Below are 27,004 nucleotides of genomic sequence, written 5' to 3'. Positions count from 1 at the left end.
CCGCACCTGTCCCAGCGGCGCCCAGGTGCTGCGAGGGGTACGAAGTGTATAAATACACAAATACATAAATATATATGGGCCTGTATTTACACACAGCGCGCGGCGCCGCGCTGGCTGCGGCCGCCGGCCGTGCCGCTTATCTGCGAGGAGTTGGTGGGGCTGCGTCCCGGGATGCAAAGTTCAGCCCCGCCGCGGGCGCGGCGTCGCGGGCGCTACAGGAACGTCCGGTCCTCGGTGCGGGAGCCGGCGGCAGAACGAGGCCAGGGCCGCCTGTGCACCGCGCCGGGGCCCAGCTCCGTGTTCCCCCCGCGAACAAAGGCTCCCGGGCCAACAAAGCGGCGGCGGGGCCGGGGAGCAGCGACCGCGCCCTCGCACCTCCGCCCTGCGAGACCCGGGACCCGCCCCGCAGCCGCCAAAAGCCAGGCCCAGCTCGGCGCCTTGGAAAAGCCTTAAGTGTTTGATCTCAACATTACCTTAACGCTGTAAAAAAACTGTTTCAACGAAGCAGGGTTACATATTATTACAGAGACCATATTAATAGAAAGCACTCCTGGGAGCAAAAAAAAAAAATTCGGCACTAGTTCCATTCAACGCAACGATGCAACACTTGTTCAGTCTTTCTTGAGTGCAGCCAGGCACATATCCAGGCGTGCAGTTACCCATTTTGCATATTTCTCTAACACAAACGCAGCTTAATGCCACTGAGCAAGCTGAGCAGAACAAGGTTTATGGGGACACAAACATTATTTATGTGCTTTAGATCCCATGGTAAGCTTCTGGTTTTTTTGCATTACAAATTTTAAATGCTCTAGAAAGACATATTATTGATCCTGTCCCCTTCACTAAAAAGGAAAGTAACATCAAAAAACCAAGTGTTCAGCCTATAAAGTCGAGTTCCTAAGTGTCAGTCTAAGGAGTATTAGCAATATTAGCAAACAAGACCTTTATATTTCTTTCAATGGGGCAGTTTGCGACTGAAAATCTTGCATGTGCCTAGGAATTTGCAGATTGTGGTTTTAGTTTCTTTTCATCCTGTAAAAAACACTTCCATAACTTGTACCAAGACCTTTTATCAATACTGGCAGTGTTATGCAAGATACATTTCACAAAAGCAATAGACATATGCAAACAATCGTGTATTCTCTCGGAGTCCCCTCTAACAGGTACAACCACAACCACCAATCTGACACACGCCCTGGCAGAAGTGCAGAAGGCACACACTACCTTCAAAAGGAAGCAAACGAGAAGCAACCAGATTGGCTGGTTTACTGCACTATTATTAGTTACCACAGCTAAACAAATACTTGAACCCAGCCTCAATAAAGACACCTTGGCTTCACAGATCTCTTTTTGATTCAATGGTTTATTTTCTTTATTTGCAAGAAACACTGATGAGCTGAAGTCAGATACTGAAACTGATTATCAACATGAAAAATAGCCATTTTAACCCCCATGGAGAGAAACAGAAGGAAGGTCACTGCTGTAGTTTGCATTTGCTTTCAACAGCAAACTGCAGACTAAGTCTATATACACACATCTAAATATATACACACACTATTGAGTTTGAAGGTGGTAAAACAATGACTAACTTGCATGAGTTAAGTATGCTACTTACATAACATTCTAAACCAATACACAGTTCTTTCAGAACTTTCACAAATCCCAAATTTTACCCCAGAATGAAGGCTGCATTGAAAAAAAAAACCCTTAGAATTGGGTTTTCTTAGACATGCTAAGGTGAGTTGAGCAGCTATGCCTGCCCTGCAGGAAGCTCTCGTGTGTCCCTCCAGAAGCCACCGATGTCTCAGCTTTAGAACACCACCTTGCTCCCCCTGGCCAGTCAGATCCCTCCTAGATGCCACCTCTTTCCCCTTTCATAATACAGCACTTTTCAGTATTTGCCAGTTTTACTGCTTTCCTGCCAGCCCACAGCCCTTGCTGTGATAACCTGCACAAACATTAACCTAAAACAGGCTCCCCCTCCACCACCACCCCCTTTTCTCCTGCTCAACCTGCCCTGACTCCCCATAAAGCCTTAAACTAACACACTCCCAGCTTCTGGGGCAGAGCACTGCCATATTCCCCGACTCACCTGCAGGATTGTCACCTCTTTGTTTCAGGAGGGGCTCACACCATTGTACTCTGTAGCTCAGACCAGTAACACAATCCCACTGACTGGCAGGAAAGGGTTCTTACCTTTCTCTTCAACTGGTGAGCCTCTTGTGCTGTGCCCTGATCCTGGAAACAGTGGGACTAGTTGAAGGATCTTGCTACAGAGATTATGCCAGTAGAAGGTAGCAGGCTTTCAGCAACTCAGTATTTTGCTCTTTTTACTTTCTCCTGACAGGAAAGCAAGTCTAAATGCTCTTGTTAAAAACAAATGAGAGCAACTGAATTAATTTTACATAAGATTAGCTGTTAGAGTAGAGCAGAAAATACTGCTTAAAACAGTACTCAAAAATCTTGGTTAAGTTTATTACAGTAAGCTTTTTAACACAGCTGACTTGATTTTTTTTTTAGCTATGTAACAAAATTAGTACAGCTGCTCATTATTTTCAACTATCTGAAGACTTTTTCATCTGCCCTTTCCCTTGATATACAACAATTAATCTAATAGAAGCAAGATTCCTCCAACAATAGAAAGATTGTTATGAGGCATAATTTTTCAAGCCACATAGTCCCCACATATTTACGAGGACTATATGTTATGAACAATACAACTGCCAAACTGATACGACGTTATCTACTATCAGCATGGTGGGATCTGTGAAGGCAGAATGCCCAGAGATCATTAACACATCTCAACTGAATTGCCAATCTTCACATGCCAATCAGCTGCATTGCTGTCCAGTCCCATGTACAATATTAATTTTCAACTGAGTATCTTAAAATTACAAAACTGTAACCTAGTTAATATTTGTAATTTTGTATTGTTACCTTTACTATTAAACTCAGCTGATAGAAAATGTAAAATTGCATATACTTTCCAAATTGATGAAAACAACCTTGAGACAAAAAAATTAAATACAAGCAAAAAGACAGCAGTAAAAGCTGTCATATTTCAAATAAAAGTTAGTATGAGTGAGGTTCTAAACTGGTTTTAATGCCCTTCTGTGCAACAAAAATTGAGACAGCACAGCACCTGTAAAAATGTATCTAAAGCTTATTTCAAATCAATTATCAGGTACCACTTTTAGATAACATCGCATTAAGGATTTCCTGGGAAGTAAAATCAATTTTTCTTGCAAAAGAGGTGTTGATCACTAATCAAATTTCTTCAAAATGTCAGTTTGTCTGCTCAGTCTTTGGGCAACTTCATGTCACAAGCTGTGGCAAATGCTCTTATCTCCAAAGGTTGGTCCATCCTGGGAGATATTCAGGCACTCTTGTTTCAGAGCCTGACTCCCTACTTTGAACCTCTCCACAACAGAACTCACAACTCTGCAGGCCATTTGAAAGGTTCAGCTGGTAAATACACCAAGGCCTTTCCACATCCTTAATTTGTAGTGAAGTTTCTCTGCTGTAGATTTTAGGTTAGTGAAAGGAAAACAGCTTAAATTCCTGCTTCAAGTAAACAGTGACAATGGTAAAATGGTTATCCAGAGTGTGTCCTCTAGGACACCACTTGGAGCAAGAGGACTATATAATGTCTCGGGTATCTTCTCTCTCTCTAGTTGTACCACTGCCAGGGTGAAAACCACCACCACATAAAGGGGGAGTATCAGGCACATGGTGCAGAGTTGCCTTCAGCAGAGTGATTTGAACAGAATCGGGTTCAACTCCCGTTAGAGCTCTGTCTGGGAGCACTGCAACACTGCCTGCTCAGCCCAGCAAAACCTCCAGGCTATCAAGAGAACCGAAGTCAAGGAGCCTTCAACAAATGGGCAGTAGGGAGACATTATACCCAAGCAGATGTTGATCAAACTAAACCCCCTCAGTGAGAACAAAATGTAGAATAACAGTGACTGAGGCACAAACTTCTGCTCAGAGTGCCAGACTTAAAGCCTTTCTGCTTGGCCTTGGAGAAAGAACCTTCTTGCTAATGAACATTTTCTTGAGCAGTGACTTTGTGATGACAGAGGAAAGTCCCAAGCTGAATACAGGTGTTAGAGCAAAGCAGTTGTTTCACATATCCTGTAACTGCAGAATCTTACCTTACAGCAGAAGGAGGAGTGGAGGGAATCTCTTTGAGGGACTTAATATTGGAGTCTTGGCACTACAGCCTGGCATATTACTAGAATTCAGCAGACACACTTGCTTCTGCGCTTCATTTAAGGATTCACATTAAAGAAGGTTAAGGAGAATTTGAAAGATACCCAGAGAAAAGAAAATTGCCAAGATGTAGCACAGGTTGAAGGGCAGAATGTAACAGAAGATCAAGAAAAATGGCACGTTAAGCTAAGGCTGACAAGTAAATGACATGGAGGCTGAACACAGCTAGAGGAGATGCTCCAACTCAGGGTACATGATTGAAGGAAACTAAGGAAATGGTGTATGATTTGACCTTCTGTGTATCAGCACAAGAAAATGAATTATAGTTCTTCAGCTCTCATTCAATGATGTTAAATCTATAAACGTTTCTTATCTCCAGTGTCTATGGAATACACATCACCCACAGCTTGAACTTGGTATTATTCTGAAATTAAAATGTTTAATCATTTTACATTTTGGAAGCTGATTTACACATAATCCTGAGAAAATTACAATAATTTAATATTAGAAATAAGCAATTATATAAGAATAATTAGCTACACATTTCTTTAATTATATTTTATTTGTTTAAAAAATACAAAAGTAATTTATAGCTTCAAAAATAAACTTTTTACTCCCTTTTAGCTAATAATAATAGTATTTAAAAATGGCCTTAAAGATACTAACAGTACAGATATTTACAAGTTAGATAGCATACCTGAACTAGTTTTAATGTATCTGTGCTGGCCACTCCAGATAAGGTTGCTTTTGGTCTTTATAAAATTTTTAAGAATTGAGCTACAAGCTAGCTACAAAGTATCAGCTACAAACATCCTGGATTTTTTAAATGGAGTGTTGAAAGCCTATTTACTTTTCTATTTCATCTTGATCTAGTGCACAAATAACGTGATCACAGTGCCTGGTGTCAACCAAAAGGTGGTAACAGGCTACTACCAAAACAATGTCTTTGTATGCAATAGAATTCCTCATAACCCAGCCCCAACAATCATTTTGTTTCATAGCAATGCCTAGGGGAGTAAATGTGCCTTTTACCCTTCCTTGATGGTGAACATACGCAAGATTTTAAAGATCCGAAGGGAGGCGAGTTGCTCAGTGAAAAACCCATCACAATTAAAACAGCCATGGGCAGTACATGGTAGGATTTGAGCAGCTGGGCCACCCAGAGGAGGTCACTGAAGGGACACAAATGCTGCAGCTGGACCACAGCTGCCACGGGGATGATGGGAAGGTTCATTACACTATGGTAAGTAATCCAGCAGCAGGGGGGGAACTGAAATACCACACACACCATCACAAATTCCAGTTATGGTTTTTTGCTATCCTGTTAATGTCAGGATGTTATAAAATAATAATTAAACAGTTTTAATTATTCTAAAATTAAAATACAAATTTCTACCAGTGTGGTGAGCGTTTCATTGCTTGCAGCCATGCATCCATAGCAGGTCTGTATTCCTCTGAATCCTTTTGGGGCTCAAACACTGCTTCTATTCGCCTTAGCTTCTTTAGTTGTTTTTTATCTGTCCAAAATCCTATAAACAGAAAATTCATTTTCCAGCCCAACTGCAAATATGTTATTTTTGAGTTGTTTTAATCTATTTCCGAGAGATCCAAAGCAGAAACACAGTAAGAAATAATGACAGCTTTTCTTTTTACTCTACCAGCAACTTTCTCAGACGGAAGCATATTTTTAATATTGTGAAAATCCTTTCCAGTAGGATCCACTTGTTTGGAATCCTGACAACAGCGCATCTGCTTAACTGGGACAATTTCCAAGGAACAGCTCTGGTATACTGAAGTTCCCTTAGGTTTCATCCACAAAGTGCTTTTGGTTGCAGGTCCTTCTCAACAAAGAAGGGCCACAGAAACCAAGACTTAGCTGCTTTCCTACTGTCTTAAAAATTGCATCAATAGCAAGAAACAGCTGGTGTTACAGATTCCTATCTGTCTATGTTATTAAATCATTCTTGTCTGTCAAGGGTCTCAACTTTCTTGCACTTTTAATTGCTGAGTAAGTCTTACCCAAGCATATAATTTTTACCTTCATTTGTGTTATTTACATATCAAAGCACTTCAACAAAAACATGTTTTGTAGGTGCATATTGAGCAAAACCATCAAGAGTTTGTAGCTTTCAGTCTTGTTAACAATATGAAACAATTCTGTGTGACTAGAACTGGTATTCCTGTTAATTATTAATTTGTACTTCCATTCCTGTGAAAGCCTCAAAGGATAAAGGCTGTGTTCACAGAGCACAGGACACAGCCTCAGTGGGAGTGACAGAGCTGCAGGTGAGCACGGTGGCTCCCTGGCCACATGGTCCATCCCCAGCAAGCAGCACCCAGGCAGCACCACTATGGAATGGACATGGAATGTCTGACTCAAGGAAGGGGAGGCAGCAAAGACAGGGCTCATATTCTTCTCTAGTAATACATCCTTCTAATGGTACAGAGAAACATAAACACTATTTACCTTAGATTCTCACAAAAATGGCCAAAGTAATCCTTTAGGGGGAAGGGTTACAATTATTTGAAGTTATGCCCTTTTTCAGTCTGATCTCTTTTCTACTGTATTTACAACATGCATTATAAAGGGGAAAATAAAGCCTTTTTAATGTCTACATACCTGAAGCAAGGCCTGCTAGAAAAGCTGCACCAAGACTAGACATTTCCACATTTGCAGGTTTTTCTATTTTCTTATTAATTAAATCTGATGTCATCTGCATGACAAAACTATTATTACTGACACCTCCATCAGCTCTATAGGGAGAAAGAAAGAAGTAGTTAAAAAAATGTGTTAAGTGCTTATTGCCAGCATTTCATAAAACAACGTTTGGTATTTCACACTTATGCATAAATCTTCCTGTCACTCATGCACAAATGTATTTCCACTTTATGGGTAAATTTAGAGGACAGAACAAGGTGCCAAAAAAAAAAAAAAAAGAAGGAAAAAATGGTTTATAAACTTGGAGAGGAATGATAGGCAGACGGGGACACAGGACACTATCAAAAGCTCTGAAAGTTCTGTCTTTTAAAACTATACATCCTCTTGGCTGAAATATTAGGGTTTATAACAGAACCTTTACATAGTTATCACCACAAGATGACAACAGTCAAAACCATTACACCAAACAAACCCTTTCACGTGTTCTCAGATCTGGAGAAGTACTGTTTTCCTTAAAACCAAAGCTTTATATTAGTTAGCTAAAATGCCTTCAGAGTTGCTTCTTTTTAACAGGAAGTTCAGAATGAGGCTTCCATCTGTCTATTTTCCTACTTTGAGACCAATTTAATGGAGAAAATGAGAACTTATCAGTGCTGATCTTAAATCATCTGAGATTTTGAAGTAATTACTCTTGCAAACAAAATAACTCTAACAAAAACCTATCTTTGAAATGTCCTAGAAGGTTCATTATGCTCTTGTACTCTAATACCAGCCATGTATGGAGCTGATGTTCTATCAAATGTGGTGCAGAGAAGACCTCTAGTGTTTATTGCTATAGAAAGTGTTAGGTAATAAAACTCTTTAGTTATAGGACATGTCGGCTAAAGCTTAGGGCTCTCTCTCTGTGCTCTCCTTGATGATGGTTAGACAAGCAAAGAGAAATAATAAGAACCCATTGAGGACAAATGAAAACAATGCCCAGAGACCAGGAAGGAACAAGGAATACAGGACAACAGCTAAAAAAGGAATTAATACATTTATTGGATAAAAACAACAACAAAAAAATCAAAGGTAACTGACAGATGCAAAAGATGTGCAGAAGTAAAGATGGCAGAGCAGTCTGCAACCCTACTGAGAACCCCACTGTGTGTGTCTCATTATGTTTTAATATTTAATCCACAAGCTGAATTGCTACTGATTTTAGTTAAGTAATACAGACACTATATAAAATAACAAGAGCATACAATTTAAGGTTTATATTGCAATGTAAATGGAATCAGAAGCCTAATGCTCCCTAGGCTATACTTCTATACTTCCCATATTTTAAGAGTTTTTTAAGAGTTTGCACTTTTAATGTGACTTTTCAAATTTCTATGTTAAAAAGCAACTTTCTATGTTAAAAAGCTTCCTAAGTAATCAAAGTTCTGGTACTTTTCATCTTTTCATTAAACCCCCACCTCTGGCTGTTTCTTCCCCTTTGCCTACTCTCTCCCACTATGTGATGGAAAGCAAAAACTTTTACCTCCTCCCACTTCTGTACTCTTTCTTTTTTCCCACTGAGAGTCTGATTCTGACATGCCTGCCAGTCTGTTCTTCCTTTGCAGAGGCACAGGAGGGATGGGAACGCTCACCTCTGCTCCTGACTGCAGTGCCATGCTGACCCCTGGCTGTCCGAGGGAGGAATTTTGTTGCAGAATTTTCTGAGCCTCAGAGGGCTGGAGCTTCAGACAACTGGTATACTCAGAGAAGGTCCCTATCAAAATGTGAAATGTGCTCTTCTAGCAATGTTTAATTCAGCTAAATGTTGTGCAAGCATATTCTAGGGATTACAGTTACCTCACTAAATTTTATATGGCTCTTCAAAGACTAAAGCAAAACCCATGTCTTAACAATTGAATTCTAAAACTAATCTCCCTCTTTCCCTCACAAATAGAACCAGTTTTAACCAATGTCTTCAAAAAATTGTCTGTGAAAGACCCAACACAGAAAATGTCAGTATGAAAGAATGATGTCAAAGGGTAGAATGATCTTTGTGGTAGGCATTGCTGTATGCACTCTAGTGCTACCTGAAAACATGGATATGCCTTCTTTTTAATTTTTGTTCTAATAATTAGAGCAGTTCATTACTTCCCCACTAACAATCACCAAGGCCAATAGCTGTAGGTAGACTCTACTGCTGCCTCAGTTATATTAACATTTGACTTGGAAATCATCTACTTCTGAACAGCAGAATTTTTACAGTAAGAGAAAATGCATAATAAAGCTCAAACCTGTTTAAAATCAAACTCTCATATATCTAATTTAAGAGTTACGGGGAACTTACCGAATAGTTCGAAGAGGAATGTGCACCTTCTTCACAATGATATCATAAAGCAGTTTGTTTCTTTAAAAAAATATTGAGTTGAATTAATCATTATATATTCCATAAAGTGTTTTCATTATCTACATAGTCAGAAAATAAATGGAAGGCAAGAAAGGCCTCAGTTCTGTTAGAACAGCTGCAATAGCTGAAAAGTTTCTAGAATGCATAAATGAAAAACCCAAACCCACTGAAACTGATGTTTGGTCTTTGTTACTGTTACAAAAGCAAAGTGTGGCTAAATCATGGCCCATTCTGTAGCAAGTCACTGTAGAAGGTTCATTTTTCCCACTGAAAGTTACTGATAGGTTTCTAGAGATGCAATCGTTGACATAAGTGGCTTAGAGTGAGGAAAGTAGGCCAACAGTGCTAACTGGTGTTTATCCAGCTATTCTGTAAGGGGAATATCTGAAGCCTTCAAGTTTGACATTTTTCTGAAACCATTTCATTTAATGGGAGAAAATCTAAACACAAAGGATCTCTACTTTTTTCTAGTTATTTGTATGCAGTATTTGAATGAGATAGATGAATTCTTAACATCCCTTAACATCCTTTTCAAGACAGCCATATGTCAGCTCAGAAATTACTGCATCTCATGTTCAGGCTTACAGTGGAGAAGGAAAATGCATTAGAAACCAGTTGCAGCAATTCAGAATGTTGCCCTCCTCCAGACATCTTTTCTGAGGTCTTTGCAGGAGATTTTTATGCCCAAAGTGATGCCTCTAAGGCATCAAAAGCAAAGCTGTTGACTACATGGAAGGAATCACATCAGCGCTCCCTAACTGGCCACAGCGCAGTGTGAGCCAGGCTCAATCCATGCTCAGCTCCAGTTTGAGGCATGTTGGGCGTTGGCAAAGCAGTGACATACTGATGTAGTATCAGCAGTGACCAGCAGTGGCATCTTTAGTCTTCACAGATCTGGAAGCTGCTGACCATTCACATATTTTAAGACGTTTAAAAGGCCTGTTACTTTGTTTTATAAAACACCAAAATTTCAAACTTTAAACAAAAGCTGATATAAAGCTTTCAGCTTCAAGGATACTTTAAACACAGCTGGAGAGGACTACAGTTTCTGACAAAACACTGTCAGGAGAGGAAGGACAAACTCTAAACAGAAAACACTTTTAAAACATGCAGAAAACAACATTATTTCAGAATCTCTATGTGGTTAATAATGAGAAAAACTCTGAACTAACAAATATACACAAATTTATTTGTAAAGTGTTAAAAAACAAGGAAGCAGCTGGAAGTCCTTTCCAGTGTAACAGTAGTGTCTTGTACAAACTGCAGAAGTCTATGTATCCATTTAACACTGATGATCTAAATAAAAGCAAACATAAGGAAATACAAGCCAGATAATTTAGCATGCAGTACCTGAAAGCTACAGATTCCAATATAGCTCGAACAAGATGGTTTCTGTTAGTGGAAGGTTTCAGCCCCATGAAAGAGGCACATAAATATGGGTCATCCCCAGAAACCTGCAGAAAAGATGTCATCATGAGTTCAGTGAATAGTATTTGTACGCTTTTGTGAAAGAAGTTAAAGAGTAAGAAAAAAATAACTTACGACAATTACAGGCAGCATAGTGAAAGAAGAAAATTGAGAACAATATGTAAGAGGTATATAGTGTTATTTTAGCTTACTCAGCAAACAGCTTAAATTGCTTCTTTCAACAGCAAAATGTTTAAGTAACTTCTTCCAAATCAGACAAATGTAAAAAGACTAATCCACACAATTTCCCTTTAAAATACATTTAAAATGTACACCAATTGTCTAGGACAGGGCACGCTCATATTGCTGATATTGCTGTTCTCTAACAAGATTTCACACACATTTTTCTGATTTCTGATGAATTACAACCTACACCTTGAAAAAAGGCAGAATAAAATAAATTCTTTTAGAACAGTGATTAGAAGTATTGTCTCAATGAAAGCTCTTCCCTTCATAGCAAAAAAGCTATGACATTGGTTTTTGTCACTGCAGGCATTGCCTGTGCTACCAGGGGAAAATAATTTAGTCTACCTGTCCATCACCGATTTTCATATTTGGTTTTTCTCAAGGGGAGGAATGGCATTTAATTACTCTGATATGACAATGGCCTTGATGTATTGTGATGAGCAGACAATAAGAACCTCAACAGTACAGAATAAATACTGTGATAAGATGTAAATTATTACCTTTAAAAATGTAAAAATTAATTTTAATTGGGTTAATAAAATATAATCTTGATTTTATTAATAATATTTTTACCTGCAAACCTGGAATGAAACAAACACCTTGAGAATCAGCAGTCCTCTGTGCCATTTCTGCTGTTTCATCTACACTGGTGAAAAGTTCTGTAAAGATACACAGTTTGTAGAATGTTATTATTTCCTTCAATTTCTTCATTTTGTCTCACTAAGAGAAAAACATCTAGAGTGAGACTACTCCTTTTTTAGTATTTTCAAACTACATGTTCTAAGGGAGACAATCTCTTCTCCTCTATTTCATGTCCATCAGTCACATCAATAATCCCAAACTATTCAGATGAAGGCTAAACTCGAAAGGATCCTCTCCTATCTACTGTGCTGTAGCCTTTTAATCTTCAAGACATAAATGGGAATTAAGAATGATAATGGCACCTAAGAGTGCTAAAACCTTAGATTCATAGAACATCCTTTTTCTCCCCATGTTGTTACTGTCAGTCCAACCACTTAACTACAGAGAAAGTCCTTAATACTCATGTGTCACTTGTAAAGATACTGAGTGCTGATAAAATATAAGGTAATACATCACCTCTTATCACAATAATGCCTCTTGGATAGACATTACTTTTATTCTCTGTCCAGCCAGATGACTCCTTTCATAACTCTACAGACATTCCTTTTTAGCTTGTTCTTCACCCACATGCAATTCTTGTACTAACATCTCTCTTCCACAATTCTAACTAATGATGTCCTTATGTGGCCACAAAACACGATTTTACAGAAGACTAGAGGTCTTCTGTACATGAGAGATGTTGCTTTTTCTTGTCTAAAAAAGTGAATTTTCCCATTAAAGGTAAATTAATTTAATCTAGCTCAACTTACCTTTGAAAAGCCCACCGTGGTAAATTATCAGGAGTTTCAATTTACCTTTGTAACCTTTATGAATTTGTGGGAAAACTATGGATTCTACTGTGCTCAGACTAATAAACCTAAACCACATTTTTTCCTTCTTGTTGTCTTTGCTATGACTGAATTATACATATAGTACCTCTATGCCAGGACAGAAAATCAAAAATTAAGTAAGACTGACTTCATGCTGAAATTCCACAAACTACTACTACTTCAAAAATCTTAGAAGTTATGGGATTCCACTAAAAGAAATCCACTAAACTAAGTTTGCCTTGCTGCAGAAATTACTATTTCCAAACCTTTACCATTATTGTGTCTCATCTTCATCCATGTTGAGCCTCACCACCCTTATTGAGGCCATTAGCTTACCTTGTGTTTTGGCCCAACTCCTTCTGTAGAGCTAAAGTTTTTCCATTCTCTAAAGCTGATAAAAGTTTCTGAATTCTGTTTCTCTGCAACAATATTTTCAGAAAATAAAGGCCTTACTTGTTACAGAGTTTAAAGCAGCTAGCCTTTTATTTATCCCATCTCTAAAACTTCCCCCCTTTTTTTTCCTATGTTAGCAACTGTAGGTCATGATCATTTTACTACTGACTACCTAAAAATCCTTTATACTTCTGCATATACCAATGATACCCATTTTAAGTACAGATAAGTTCCATATGGATAATTACCCATTTTAATTTTGGAATCTGAAGTAGCAAGCTTATATATGTAGCACTGACACTTGAGTCTGCAGCATTGAACTGTGTACTGAACTGGGTAATTTCCTCCAAAGCCTTGTGGCTGTTACTCTCTAGGCTTAGTCAAATGTTGGATGAAGATGTGAGGACCAATCTGGGTCATACTTAACCCTTAGGGGGACATACCAGAGCATATAGATGTACACATGCACCTAAAGCTGACAGCTTCAAGAAATGTGGAATTTTGTGGTGAGTTACACTTTAGGAAAACCCTCCCTAGAAAGTCCAAAGTTTGAGATATTAATCACTTTTTTCTCATCCTAGGAAAAAATGTACTACATTTCTAAGTAAGCCAAGTAAATGTTGAAGTTCTAATTAGAATACTGAGAACAGTTGTCCTATGAATAATCAGTAGGTTTGAACATCAGCTACTACAGAGGTAGTATTTTCTTAGTCTGTCATTAAACTGGAATGCAAAACCTTTCATTGCAAAATAATAACAACAGCCAAAAGGTACATTACTTCCATGTGAAGCAACAGTTACTTGCAAAGTTCTTCATGTTATTTTCATATAAATCAAACCTGTTATTAGTTATGAGATGTACAGCTCAAAACCTCTCAAAAGCAAGTGAGGAGTAAAATGTTTCAGGAAAATAAAAGCCTAGTTGGCCTGAGGCAGAGACTGAAGAGAAGATGATTGTGCAAACCAAACTCCCTGCAGCAAACACCCTCAGCAGAGTGCCTACTAAAAGGACTGTGCATTTCTGCCGTCCAAAGCATGAAGATTACTTCCTTCAATTATGAACAATAAAATCAAATCTAGTGACACAACTATGAGCCCATAAAACAGCTTCTTAAGCAGTTATATATTTCACTCTCAATAAAATGAAAGAAGTTACCTATATCCAGAGCCCATTTTACAGCAGTGCCCACGTCCGATATAGAGCCTTCAGTTAAATAAACAACTTCTTCCCCAATCTTCCAACCGATCAGTGGATAAAGACCTTAATTATTTTCCATGAAACAAAACATTCAGTTAAAATAAATGTTTCCAGAAAAACATATACAAACATTTCTCACAATAAATCCACCTAAAAAATATCAATTCCTTTGTAGAATTCAAACTAAAGAAGTCACCGGTAGAAGTTAAATGTGTTGTTTAAAACTTTAGTGATGGGATAACAACAGAACTGAGCAACAGGTTGTTAGACTAAAGATAACCTAAAAAAATTGCTACCAAATTACCAAAAAGCACCTTTAAACTGAAGATCTATCTGTGCCTGCTTTTCTTTTTTATATAGAAGATTGTGCATACCTAAAAATTTATCAGTGCTTTTCTATTTAAGTCCATCCAACTTTCCCCAATGGTTTCTAAAAAGGAAAAGTGTTTTCACCCAAAACATAAAGCATGAAGGCTTGGCTCTCAGATGGGAAACATAAAACTGAAACAGACATATACACACAAAAAAAGTAACACAAACTTAGAGCACAGATCTTATTCACAGAAGAGAATGAAAGTGGTGTACTTTTTAATTCCCTGTTTAATATGCAATGCTTCCTCACAGAGAAAGCAAAAAAGAAAACAAGTTTTACCCGCAGTTCAGCTAGAGAAATGGCTTTTCAGGTCACTAGATAAGAACCCAAGTAGTCAGTGGTCACTGCAACAACCTCACCCAATCAAGCACAGTAACTGCTGGAGTGAACAAAGTGCCTGTACTTTCTGGAGCCCTGCTGAGGACTCAGAGATCACGGGTAATGCAACAAAGGTAAACGAGTCCCAGTGTACCATTATAATGACCTGAAAAGCATCAGAAGGATCTAGGGGCTCTCTCTGCTTTCTCAAAGTGACTTTGCTGATATATGTGTTCCTCACAGAATCATCTCCAGTTTGTTTGCCTGTGTCCAAATGAGTTCCATGGGAGTACCAGTGCAACTGCAGAAATTCGTGTTAGTACTGGGGGCACTCTAGTGCTTACAATATAAAACAATTAGCAGCACTGATTAAAATCTGTATTTGTCTCTTGAAAGGGGAATGCAACATATATAACTCCAGATCATCCATGCAGGTGTCCCTTGAAATTTTTTATTTTTTACCAAAGGTAGAGTCTCAAAGAAAAAAAGCCCAAAAAATTAATTAAGCCAAAGATCCTCAAGAAGAGCAGCTAATTAGGGACAGGGACATCCATCCATCACGTGGCCTCCCTAAAGATGCTCACACCAGAGTCTGTAGGAGTGTAACATAATCCTACCTCTAGGGAAGGGATCCCCATGACACTTGGCATGACCAGAGGTATTAAGAAACCTCAGACTACCAGATGTAGCTTTAAACCTATACAACATGATTCCATCATTGAATTGTGAGATGGGCTGCTCTTGAAGAAACTACTTTAGTTTTCTTTTAACTGTTATATGTAGGAGCTAAATGTAGACTAGAAACTAGAACAGCAGCTAATGAACAGCTTGCACAAGGATGCTGCAGGGATTCATCTTGCAGTCTTAAATACATATGTCAGCTTTAAAGATTGAACATACTACATTTCATGCCCAGGGCACTAAGAAAGCCAGGCACTTAACTTGTCCCACTAACCATACACCATGACAGCCAAAGAACACAGGGAAAATAATTTTAACAGAAGTAACAGCCTAAAGCAGTAAAAACTTCACAGCATTGCCTTAGAAAATTGTTACTCCTATCAGACTACAATACCTAAATTGAAAAACTTTACAGTGTGTTTTTTGCTATTATATTTTAACAGACTATATATGTAGTATTTCCTAAGTAAAAATATCATAATAATGAAATAATTAATTAGCATAAAAAGCATTTGCATTCATAGGAAATTCAATGTCTATGCTATTCAGTTCTGACACATCTCAAGTATTTGCCAAGGTCCTTCAAGACTTGAGGTGGTAAAATTCTCTTTATCACACTGCTGTCCTCCTTCCCAGTCCCACGCCATTTTAAGCAGTAGACATCCTGAAATTAGTAACTCTTTAAAAACACGACAGAGCGAGACTGTGTAGGCAAATTTATTTCAGTGTCATCTTCAGTGTTTGCTCTCTTGACAAATAGCTATCTCTGACAAATTACTTGACAGACCACAGATGTTCAGAATGACAAAGTTTTAAACACTAGAAACACACTGGGGAGCCCATTTTACAAGAAAACTTACAACTTCTAACCCTGTGCTACTGCAGGTGCTTCAGTGCATAAGGGCTCAAGGGGAGGAACTTGCAATGATTCACTGCAACATTTTGATGTGAGAAGCCAGAGGACCAACCCCTTTTTTCTCCTATCCTGTAAAATACTGCTATGAAGAACAAGTGAAGGAAAAAAAAAAAAAAAACAGGAGAGATGCAGGTAGCAGATATAATTACTAATTAAATTCTCTTCCTGAGAAGCTTACTTTAGGATAACCAAAATTTACATTGCTAATTACAATTTTCCACAGTCTTCTCTTCTGAAAGAACTACCAAGGTGTTTTTCTACACTTATAGACAGAAGGAAAAGCACAGCCCTGTTCTATTCTTTTGTGTATCCTCAGCAGTAACAGCTATCAAGGAACAGCTGAAAGAATAAAATCCCCTAAAACCAAAATTTCCCTGTCTTACTTCCCCGTGATGCAAAGAGATGCTCTCCAGTATTCACATTCCAGAAGCCACCTGTTCCCATCGTCAGTTTAACATCTCCAGGATGAAAGCAGCATTCTCCAAACATAGCTGACTGCTGATCAGCTACCTGTCAATCCAACAAAAACAATGGGACAAGTCAGCTACCGACTACCAACCTGCCACACTGGGTTTGAAAATGGCTCTGGAGTTCTGAATACAAGTAACCACTCAGGAACTGAGCATTCAGAGAGGACTCATTTACAATTTCTTAAGCATTTGCAGGCCATTATAAGAGTCAGACTTATCACTGGCATCAAATTACACCAGGCTTCACAATGTGAAGTGTCTGTAGGACTCCTTGCAACAGTGGAAAACATTATGGAAACAAAAGAAGTATTTTGTGGTTTAATATTTAGCAAGGATAAACGAGGCATTTACAATCCCAGGGAGCAGAACAGAGTAGCTTGGCCTGAATTCCTTTTTCTCCAAGTAGAAAGTTGAAGCTTTGAGGTCTTGCCTTCTTTTCCTTGATACCCCCTCTGTACCGAATTATTCCATGCTCCATTTTTCAACCATTATTATGGTTATTAAATGTATTTACTTATGTTTTTGCATTGGTGAAAATGTAAATTTACAGCTAGATTTAGTCCACATTACTTTAAATCAAGACAAATTCATGTTAGCTAGGGGACAATTTTTTCATTTAGCTCAATTCAAGCAGATTTTACTCCAAATCATCACTTTAAGTTTTCTTATCCAAATTCTAACTACCGAGGAAAGCATATGTTATTTGCCACTTATTTTTAGTGAAAAATAAAAAAGGGATAAAAGGTACCACAAGTGGATCTATTAACAAATACTCTTACAGTTGTTTGCTCTTACTGAAGTCAAGCCAGAATGGACTCTTGCATAACTTTATACAGAACAACTGATTTTAAGCCAGACACACATTACCAGAGCTTAGAGTCCTACATTAAGTACTTAATCATTTAGTCACACAACCTTAGTGGACCTCAACCTCTAGAAATCCCTTCTTGTTCCTTTCTCCTCCTTCCCCTTAAGGTTGTAGACTGGGTTTTTGGAGAAAAATTCAACAATCAATTCTATTGTAGTTAAGTCACACAGAATCAATAGAGAATACTAATGAAAGAAGCAAGTACTAAATCAAAGCCAAAGAGAGTATAAATACACAGATTTAAGAAAATATTTTCACTTACCATTGCCATTATTGGAATAGGTACCCCAAATATTTCAGCGTCAGTTGATCCAAAGTTGAAGCTTAAAACAAATCACATTAAAATGACCTTTTTGTTAAAATGAAATCTAGGTACATATAGCCTGGATCTGGATCACACATAAAAGGTAAAGACTTATTTTAAAGAAAATATTATAACTATCACTTTAAGAAACACAGTAAAAAAGTTTTGGACTTTGTATACTTTTAATATAAGGTATAACTGCATATAAAAATATTTTTTGTGCTTGTGTGTATTACTTGGCCTATGCAGAATATTGAGGATTTCTTAATCATAATTAATTTAGCAATTAATTTAACAGTTATCATATTCTTTTAATTATGCCTTCCTAGTTACCTTGTGTCTCTCACTGGTGGGTAAATAGACACTGGAATAGAAAGTAGATTACACAAAGTGGGATTCCAACATTTCTGAAATTAAATGGAAAAAGTAAAAACATTAGCAACTGTCTGTGAAGCACAATAAATAGCAACAACATTCTTTGGGAACAGCACATACCGTAAAGGGTTCAAAAATGCCTGTAGAACTGGCATTTGAGTAATCTGTAGCATACACAGAACCTAGCATGAAAAGAGAGAACAAAGATTTTTAGACATCCAAATATTTAAGGTTTCTTTAAACATCTCACTGACTCCCATGAAATATAAATCAAGTGTGTATGAGCAAAATCACAATGATACAATGAGCACAGAGATTTTACCTGCTCACTGTACTGTGCACAGATTAATTACCCTATTTCCTCTTATAAACCTGTCTAGAACAGCCAACAGCATCACATCAACTGCATCACAATCATAATCTGACTCCTCAGGCATCAGTCCTCAGGATTGAACCTTGTAATTCTTCCACATTTTTAACAATTCTTTGTTCTTTTGCCTTCACAGGTACTTTTTTTCAATCAACACCAATTAGCTCTGTTAGTCCTCTTTAAATCTTATACATTTAGAAGGCTGGTTACACGGAATAAATATTTCCCTTCCAGGCAGGCCCAAAGAATAATTTATTCAGCAGTTCTTTTTGTAACAGTAAATACATTACAATTTTTATTGAATATACAAAAGCACAAATTGCAAAAAAAGTATCTGAATTCTAGGAGAGATAAATGACAAGTAATGAAAATAATTTCTTAGATTCCAGTGTGTTTTACTGATATTTAAGAGAAACTGTAATGTTTACCGTTAGTCAATCTATACAGTAACCATGTGTCAACCGTTCCAAAGCAGCAGTTGTTTTTTTTGGCAGCTTCTTCAGCCTGGGAAAAAAATACATGGAAAAAAAAAAAGTATTTACAACAGGGTACATTAAGAGAAGCATATTTATTGATTTATTTTATTATTGTCTTCATGAGTAATCTGAATGTCCTCAGATAATAAGTTTCTTATTGTAAAATTTTCTTCTAAAAAGGCTGAGTTGGCTATTTAACTAATATTATCCTACAAGTTCATGCTCTTAACAGAAAATAAGAACACTTTCTTACAGCTGTTGCTAAGGAAAGAAAAGCAACTAATCCTCTACTGTAAGGGCATCATAGCCTTATGAAAAGAAACTTACAGTCACAATTGTAACAGTGGTGAAAGAGTGGTAGATAAAGAAAACAAGGTCCTGCATGGTGAGTGTTAGAGCAATGAATATAGCAGTACATAGCTCAGGGCTCATTAGTGCACTAGATTAATCCAGCACAAGTTACTCCACATGCATTCTCCAAATCACAAAAATGCAAAATGAATTGTGGAGCAGGGTATTATTTGTGAAACTGCAAAACACTGGCATAATGCAGAGTGGAAAGGTAAGAGGTTCCACTAAAAATAAATAAAATCATAATGCAAAACCAGAGGGCAAACAGCTTTAAAACAAAGTACAATCACTAACTGTATAAATGTATCAAGTGAAATAAGATTATTTTATTATGTTGCTTATGTATGAAGAAAGCTTTTTACTATGACACATTTCCAGAATGAGAGGAAAAATTTGTACAAATGTAAGTTACTATTTAGGTAGACAGGCTTTGAACATTAACACAGAAAAAGTCCTTTCTGGTTCTTCTGAGAAGAACAAGCAAGACAAAACTGAAACAATAGTCACAGAGTCATGGAATGGCCTGGAATGGAAGGGACCTTAAAGGGTTCCAACTCCACAGCCATGAGCAGGGACACCTTCCACTACACCAGGTCACTCGAAGCCCCATCCAGCCTGGCCCTGAACACCTCCAAGTCACAAGCCATTATTATGACTTAACAAACCTATTGCTTTTCCCTCTCCAGCTTACCTCATGTATGTTTTTAAAAACCCATGACAACTTCATAGAAGCTTGATGTGTTGAAAAAGTAAGAAAACTGGGTGCCAAATATCGATCATTCCCAGTCAAGAAATGAAGCACTGTAAAAATAACATGGATTACCTGTTTCAAAAGAAAAGAGTTACTTAATTTTTAATCTTGCCCTTTAAAGGTTACTGATCAAATATCTCTAAAGGATGACAACACAGATGAAAGCTGCTGACATGAGATTAGATTCAGAAAGCTAAAACTCCTTTAGAGGATCCTTGAGTAGGATTATGTAAGGATCTTCGTATCAACAGACAGCCTTCCTGCAATGCACACCCCAGGAAAGAGCAGCTGCACTAAGCAAAGCTGCTTTAGCACCTTCTGCTGGAGCACTGACAGCCACTGCTCTGCACTGACAACACTGGTCACTCTGTGAGTACAATGCTTGATGTGGCTGACAGCATTACACACTGTTATTCCAGTGGAAGTTCTCTTACAGTTGACAGGCTCAATCATGACTTATTAGATTTACCAAAATTTAAGCATTAATCAAGTTTGCACAAAAGAAGTAACTGGTAAACCCAATAATTTAATTTCTTATTGTGACTGTGATGGTTAGTTTTCACTTAGAGGAAAAATAACTCCTGTTTTTGCACTTAGAGCGAATCTTTCTCTTCTAATGGTATGAAGCACAAGCCACAAACAGCATAAAATGTACCTCCTATAGATAATCTCAGCAAAGGGTACATGAAAAAAACAAGCCAAGAAACCAAAAGCCCAAACCACTTCCAACCCAGACCTACCTACATTCACAATCTACACTGTAGTGGTGTCAACATGCAATGTTTTAATATAACAGACTAAAAAGTAACAAAATGAGCCTTAGACCTATAGGTATCTTTTCCCATAATAATTACTTTAGGCTACCAGTACTGAACCTTTTTTCTCAGAACTATCTTCCATGCTAATATTACTCTTGTTAAATGCTTATTGCTCAGTTAAATGACGGCCATAGCAAATCACATCACCATGTGAACAGGACACCTGCAGTATTCCATATATTGCCCTTACTTGTCATAAAAGTTAAACAGCTCTAATATATCCAAGCAGTATCTAGACTAGCACAGTTTTACCTTCAGCAGAAGGGAGTTATTCCAGGAATTCACAAGTTCAGCACTTCTTAAGTCTTGCCAACTTATGAAATTATGAAAGGGTTTCCCTGTCCTCCTGAAAAACAGTATTTCAACAATTAAAGCTAGAGAACACAAATTGCCCAAAACATTCAACATTATTCACCATTTCCAATCAGGACAATAAACACTAGGTCAGTTCCTATAATAACAGCATATCCTCCTGGTGGATTTGAGGAGTTATTAAATCGGCACACAGATGTTTGGAGTGTCAGACTTCTCACCAGAATTAAAAATACGTATGTATTCATCTCTTCCAATGCATAAATAACAAAGAGGCCACACACTCAGGATCTGTTCTGAACTGCTCTAAGGTGTGGCTGTGCAAACACAAGAGAACATGAGTGACTTGACAAATTTTACTTTTTGAGTTCAACACTTGTACAGCCTGTTTCCATCCAGTCTATGAACACAAATGAGTACAAATTCATTTTACAGAACACACAACATACATACTTGTGCCATGTAATGAAAGTTCCTCTTTGGGTGGAGATGCCAAGACCAGCAATTTGCCTCATGTGAAGTCCTGCAGCTAAAAAACGAAAATAAATGACAATCACAAAAAAAGCATTTATTTGGAGAAGCAAACAAAAATATAACTTCTTCAATATAACTATAAAACCTATGGAATTCTTAGGAAAATAATAGTTTATGAGAATATAATTCTCTACAAATTGTTCGACTAAGTGTTAAGAGCAGAGAAACGTTAGAGAGCTCTGAGTCAGATAATTGATTCCAAAGCAGATGAACAAACCAATGTAATTTTGCAAAAGCAGTTGTGGCACATGGACCCTTTCCACCCTCTGAAAGGCCTGTTGATACTTTATATGAACAATCCCAGAGACAGGGAGGCAGATTACATATGCCCACATAATCAATTAAAATGTGTATTTCACATGGATGAATGTTAACAAAAGCATCAAGGGAAGTACCTTTACAGACTTGGGGAAAGAATTTCTATAAAGAAACAAAACTAGAATGATCCTGCAGGCAGTAAATAGATAAATATGAATACACCATAACTTTTTGTATCACTTTGATAATGATGTCTCACTTTAAATACTTCTTAAGCAATGTTTCAAAATTCCTAAGAAAGAATTGGCTTAAATCAGGTACCACTGAATGCAACAAAGTATACTTTAAAGTCAGAAGTACAAAAATGTACATTTGGATATACACCAATTTTGCTGTGAAATCTTACCTTCAAGTAACTGTTACAGAACATTTTTTCTAATATAAGTGTAAATACTTAAATATGTCCATAGCTATTTTCAAAGCAACTCTGGTCAGCTTGCTAATTACCTCCAGCCATACTTAAAGAAGCAAAATTACACTAAGAAAATACACATAAAAAAATTCCACTTAAATGACAGACTACCCACCCTAAGTACTGTTACTCTGAAGGGCTCTCAATCCAGCTCCTTGAACAAATCACAGGTTAAGTAGGTCTTGCTCAAACGTGTTCCATGTTAATTTTCACGTGCAAAGTTACTCATTTGTGTGAGCATGTTCTGCAGACTCTACACCCAGCACACTCTCAGTGACAATTAAAGAAGGGGTTTCACAGAGAAAGGGCATATCCTGTGCTACCCAACTCTATGTGTGCTTCTGCACTTCCCCTTACACTGGGTCCTTGCATTCCTGCCAGCAGTGCTATCAATTCCTCAATCAGCTGTAAATTAAACCAGTGCTTTCGCAAGGCAACCTGCTCCACCTGCTGCACAAGTGCTGCTGGTAGCAGGAGGGTACGGGAGGAGGACCTGGGAGTGGGTGGCCTGGGAACAGCACTATTTCTTTTTCAGGCAAAGCCACAGCTTTCAAGCACTTCCACAGCTCACTAAGGACTACTGGCATGTGTTACTCCTTCCCATCTCCACAATCCACATGGTCCCGCCACTTTCCCTGTGTCAGCTATCAGGCTTTCCAGACACCCACGTAAGTGGAGCTAACTTCCACTACAGACAAAAACAAACCTAAAGACAAACATGGATGTTTTTCAGTTACTCTGTCTTTTGGATGGACTGGCACAGTAAGAGACAGAGGTGGGACTGTGCAGCCAGAAGCTTCCACCTTTAGGTATTATTGAACTACAGAAGCTCATGCACACGTGCATGGAATCACACGTTTAGCTCCGCAAGCCCAGCAGACCCAAGTGTCACTGTGCTCCTTCTGCTTCCAGACAGTCATTCCTGCCCCTGCTACCACACCCTCTCTTGCGTCAGCACAAACATTGGTGAAGCTCTGCTGGCATAAATAACCGGACAGTGATTTGACTCAGGAAGCTGCCCTAGACTAGAAACAACTCTGTAAAAAAAGGGGGGGGGGGGCATTGCTTCTTTTGACAGCACTCTGAGTTATGCTTACACACCCACTTAAAAATGACTTGCCAACAATGTGTGCAGCTTGGCCACAAGGAAATCTTCCCTTTTTAAAACTAGCTGAAAAGTCTTGCTTCCTGACTTGTCCCACAGAATGGAAATGAAGGAAGACAGTAAGGTCTTTGGGGGTTGAGGTGGCATTGCTGTTCTCATGACCAAAGAGTTGTGGCTGCTGACAAAACAAACCAAGAGCCCAAAATAATCAGCTTCAGCTTACACCTGGTGATATTTACTTTCCCTGATCCTTAGGCAGCCTTCCAAAGGAAGGGACAAGCAGTTTTGCTATGAGCCATGTTTGAAGGCAGAGCAACACATGAGACCAAGCAAGAAGGGCTGAACAGGAGGAACTGAATGAATTGAATGAAAGAGTGCAATGTGCACACACAGGCCAAGGAGGCTGGGGCACTCTGGGAAGGCAAGCTGGGGTCCAGCTGACAGGTTCACAGCATCAACATGGCATAGGTGATCCAGGATGGATGGCAGAACACTAGAGGTAGATTATTATGAAAGCTGTGAGAGTTGTAGAGAGTAAGAGCTAGGTTAGAGCAGCATCCAGAAAAGTGGGAGGAAAAAACCCACCAGAGGTTTGTCAGAAAAGGGAGTTATATGTATTCAGTGTGTGGAGCACTAGGAAGTTTTAGGCTAAAGTACAAATAGAAAAGAACATAAATACAAGAATAGGATGGTAAGAACCACTTGAAGTTTGAATGGGAAAAGGAGGAATATCAGGTTGCAATCAAGTGAGCCCAGCTCTGCATCATCCTGCATTCATTCTCACTCACACAGTGGTGGTAGAACAATGGGGCACTGGAAGGGGAACAAGCCTGCTCTCTGTTCCTGCACAGAGGCATCTGGAGGAACAGACACTGGGGAAGGATGCATATACAAAGAGCTGGAGCAACAAAGTGCTGGCACTGATGCATAAATCAAGTATTCACATTGCTTCTACTTCAATCCTAATCTGGCCCCCATGAAAGGAAAAAGGTAACTGAAGAACCCTAATTTACATAATGATTTAATAGGCCTTAAAGCATGTTGTAGTCCTGTGCCCAGTGATGATTTTCAGTACTAGCTGAAAATAGTTTTATTATCCAAGTAACTAACTTCACTAATTTTGATAAATAAGTAATTTCTCAAAATTTAAGCCCTTACCTTGTACAGCCTCCTTTATTACACCAATAAATTGACTCCACAGCACTTCAGGATCTAATTCAACCCATCCAGGACGAGGATAAAGTGATTCTACCTGTTCGGGAAACACAAATAGTTTTATTATGATCCCTAGAAATCAGCAAATACATTTGAATTTCGGTTGTTTTGTTCTTCATTTTGTGAATCTCCTGTAAGAGTAGAAACAACAGTGTAACTTTTAAAACATTGCTCAACATGGGTGTATGATCTCTAGAAGACCTCCTCTGTTCCGGGGGAATAAAGAAGCTCAAACCCCTCGAAATAAGGAAGCCCAAACCTCTTGGAATAAAGGAACCTGTAAAACCCCTTCCAGAGCTGCAAACAGGAAAGCAGGTGTCTCAGAAAGCCGTTTCTGCTGCATTGCTTAATTCAGACGTCGATGCCTCTGAGCTTCTCAGTGGCAGCACAGCAGGCCAGGAATCACCTGTCAGATGAGCTTCCAGCGTCAGGGAGGGTCAGCTCCACCGAGAGCAGCCCCTTCCATCTCCAAAATCCATCAGATTTCTTACACTTCTCCTCACTGCAAGCTTTCCATTGCAACAGGTAACAGTAAAAACAGTTAATTCTGGAGATTGCCTTGATCCTAAAATCACAAGCTGTATGAACCAAAAGCAGCCTGAAATTAATGTTCTAAAGTTGGCACTTTTTCACATAGTGCTGTTACATGACCGGACGCGTGTAACCTTAAGTCCAAAGTAAATCAGATATGCCCTACTAACAAAAGTGGTTTTGTTCAGACAGAGATTAGTCGATAAGTGACCGAAGGTAAGGTAACCGGGAAAGGTGGGAGGGGGTGAGCGCTACGGCGGTCCCGCGGGGGAGGAGGCCTGTGGGTTTCCTTTCACCCCCCGGGAGGCGGAGCCGCTCCTGTCCGCCCTGGCTCAGGGGATGCCCGCACACTGAGACCAGCCGAGCTGGCTGAGAGCCTGCGAACGCCGGCCACGCCGAGCCCCGACGGGTAACCCCCGCAGCCTTTCGGGGGCCCGCCGGTCGGAACCGCTGGGGCAGAGAGAGCAAGCTCGGCCCCGCCCGGCTCCCGAGACAGGTGCTGTCCCCGGCTGCTCTCGCCGCTCGGCCGGGCTCCGGACCGGGGGCGCGCCCCGCAACCCGCCCGCACTCACCTTCCTGTAGCTGGAACCCCTGACGGCGGCCGCCCGGTCGTAGACGTGGCACTTCACCACCGTGCTGCCCACGTCCACCCCCAGCACGTACCGCGCCGGGGCGGCCCCGCTGTCGGGCTGCCCGCACGGCATCGCCCGGCGCGGCCCGGCGCGGAGCGCGGACTGAGGGCGGCCGAGCGGCCGCGCCCGCCACAGCCCGCCGGGGGCGGGCGCTCCCGCGGCCTATGGGCGCGGGCAGCGAGCGGGGCCGCCGCGCGGGCAGGTGGCGCCCGCCGGGGGCGGCCGGGGCAGGCCGCGGCCCGGGAGCAGCGCGGGCGGTGCGGCCCCGCCCGCCGCGCAGGGAAGGCCGCGCCCTCGGCCCCGGGATCCCACGGACACAGCAAGAACGCGTCTGTGCCGTCTTTACATAAATCCACCACATGCACTTAAGAAAAGGCTTTTAGTTAAACACCAAATGTTAAGGGCTTTTCTAAAAGGCTGAATTCAGCGACCGCCGCTGGGAGAGATGCCCACGGTGCGATGGTGACCCCCCCGCCATCAGTGTCCGACCCCAACTTCTCCTCACACTAAAAGAGGTGTTTTCTCCTGGGATTTGTCACTGAAGGCACTGAGTATCAATGAACAAATTACACATACTCATGATCTGCAGCAATTCACTGGTGCCATCAGTTTGCTTTACAGAGGGAACGGCATCTAAAATTACTGCTGAAACAGAGTTAGTGACAGAAATGTTCCCGTATTGCCCTTAGATGGGGTGGTAATTTTTAAACAGAAACAGCCAGAAATATTAACAGTAAACCAATAAAATTCAGAAAGCTCAACCCCAAACCAGTACCAATAGAACTTCATTTTAACCCAAATGTAATCAGAAGAGTTAGTAATTTAGTTTTAACTAATTTAATTACAGCAGAAAAAGAAAAAAAAAATCCCAAAAAAAACCCCACACAAAGTATTTCTCCTTGCACTTCTGGTTTGGCCCCTCTTA

General features: G+C 39.6%; 2 protein-coding genes across 6 annotated transcripts in view; both read right to left on the bottom strand.

Moving 5' to 3' along the window:
* The window catches only part of TFDP2 (transcription factor Dp-2), a 52,625-nt gene extending 50,402 nt beyond the window's left edge, over positions 1-2,223 (bottom strand). For both annotated transcript variants that reach the window (XM_053951312.1, XM_053951316.1), the window contains exon 1: positions 2,197-2,223. The gene's annotated coding sequence lies outside the window, so the exon portion shown is untranslated. The remainder of the gene's footprint in view (positions 1-2,196) is intronic.
* On the bottom strand, positions 1,348-26,167 carry GK5 (glycerol kinase 5). 4 transcript variants are annotated; one of them, XR_008432515.1, is made up of 17 exons: positions 26,020-26,167; positions 24,860-24,953; positions 21,786-21,861; positions 21,273-21,366; positions 20,143-20,274; positions 19,053-19,128; positions 18,375-18,436; positions 18,213-18,286; positions 17,838-17,898; positions 16,621-16,747; positions 13,908-14,012; positions 11,481-11,566; positions 10,605-10,708; positions 9,195-9,254; positions 6,833-6,966; positions 4,155-5,741; positions 1,348-2,366 (listed from the first exon to the last, which is right to left on the bottom strand). XR_008432515.1 is itself a non-coding variant. In XM_053951311.1 (16 exons), the coding sequence occupies exons 1-16, from the start codon at positions 26,149-26,151 to the stop codon at positions 5,605-5,607; spliced, it is 1,554 nt and encodes a 517-aa protein (XP_053807286.1). In that variant the 5' UTR covers positions 26,152-26,167; the 3' UTR covers positions 1,348-5,604. The 4 variants fall into 4 exon arrangements, 1 of the variants encoding a protein (XP_053807286.1); XR_008432516.1 differs by having other exon boundaries at positions 1,348-2,238; XM_053951311.1 differs by having other exon boundaries at positions 1,348-5,741.
* Between the last annotated feature and the right edge of the window lie 837 nt (positions 26,168-27,004).

Source organism: Vidua chalybeata, chromosome 10 (genome assembly GCF_026979565.1).
Source record: "Vidua chalybeata isolate OUT-0048 chromosome 10, bVidCha1 merged haplotype, whole genome shotgun sequence".
Taxonomy (NCBI): domain Eukaryota; kingdom Metazoa; phylum Chordata; class Aves; order Passeriformes; family Viduidae; genus Vidua; species Vidua chalybeata.
Note: the sequence above shows the minus strand (reverse complement) of the source record. Positions and strands in the feature narration are given on the sequence as shown.

Coding starts and splice junctions, on each gene's coding strand:
- GK5 (XM_053951311.1), bottom strand. CDS start 26,151: ATGCCGTGCGGGCAGCCCGACAGCGGGGCCGCCCCGGCGCGGTACGTG. Junction 24,954..26,019: donor GGGGTTCCAGCTACAGGAAG/GTGAGTGCGGGC, acceptor TTTCCCGAACAG/GTAGAATCACTTTATCCTCG. Junction 17,899..18,212: donor CCACCAGTGAGAGACACAAG/GTAACTAGGAAG, acceptor ATTTGTTTTAAG/CTTCAACTTTGGATCAACTG.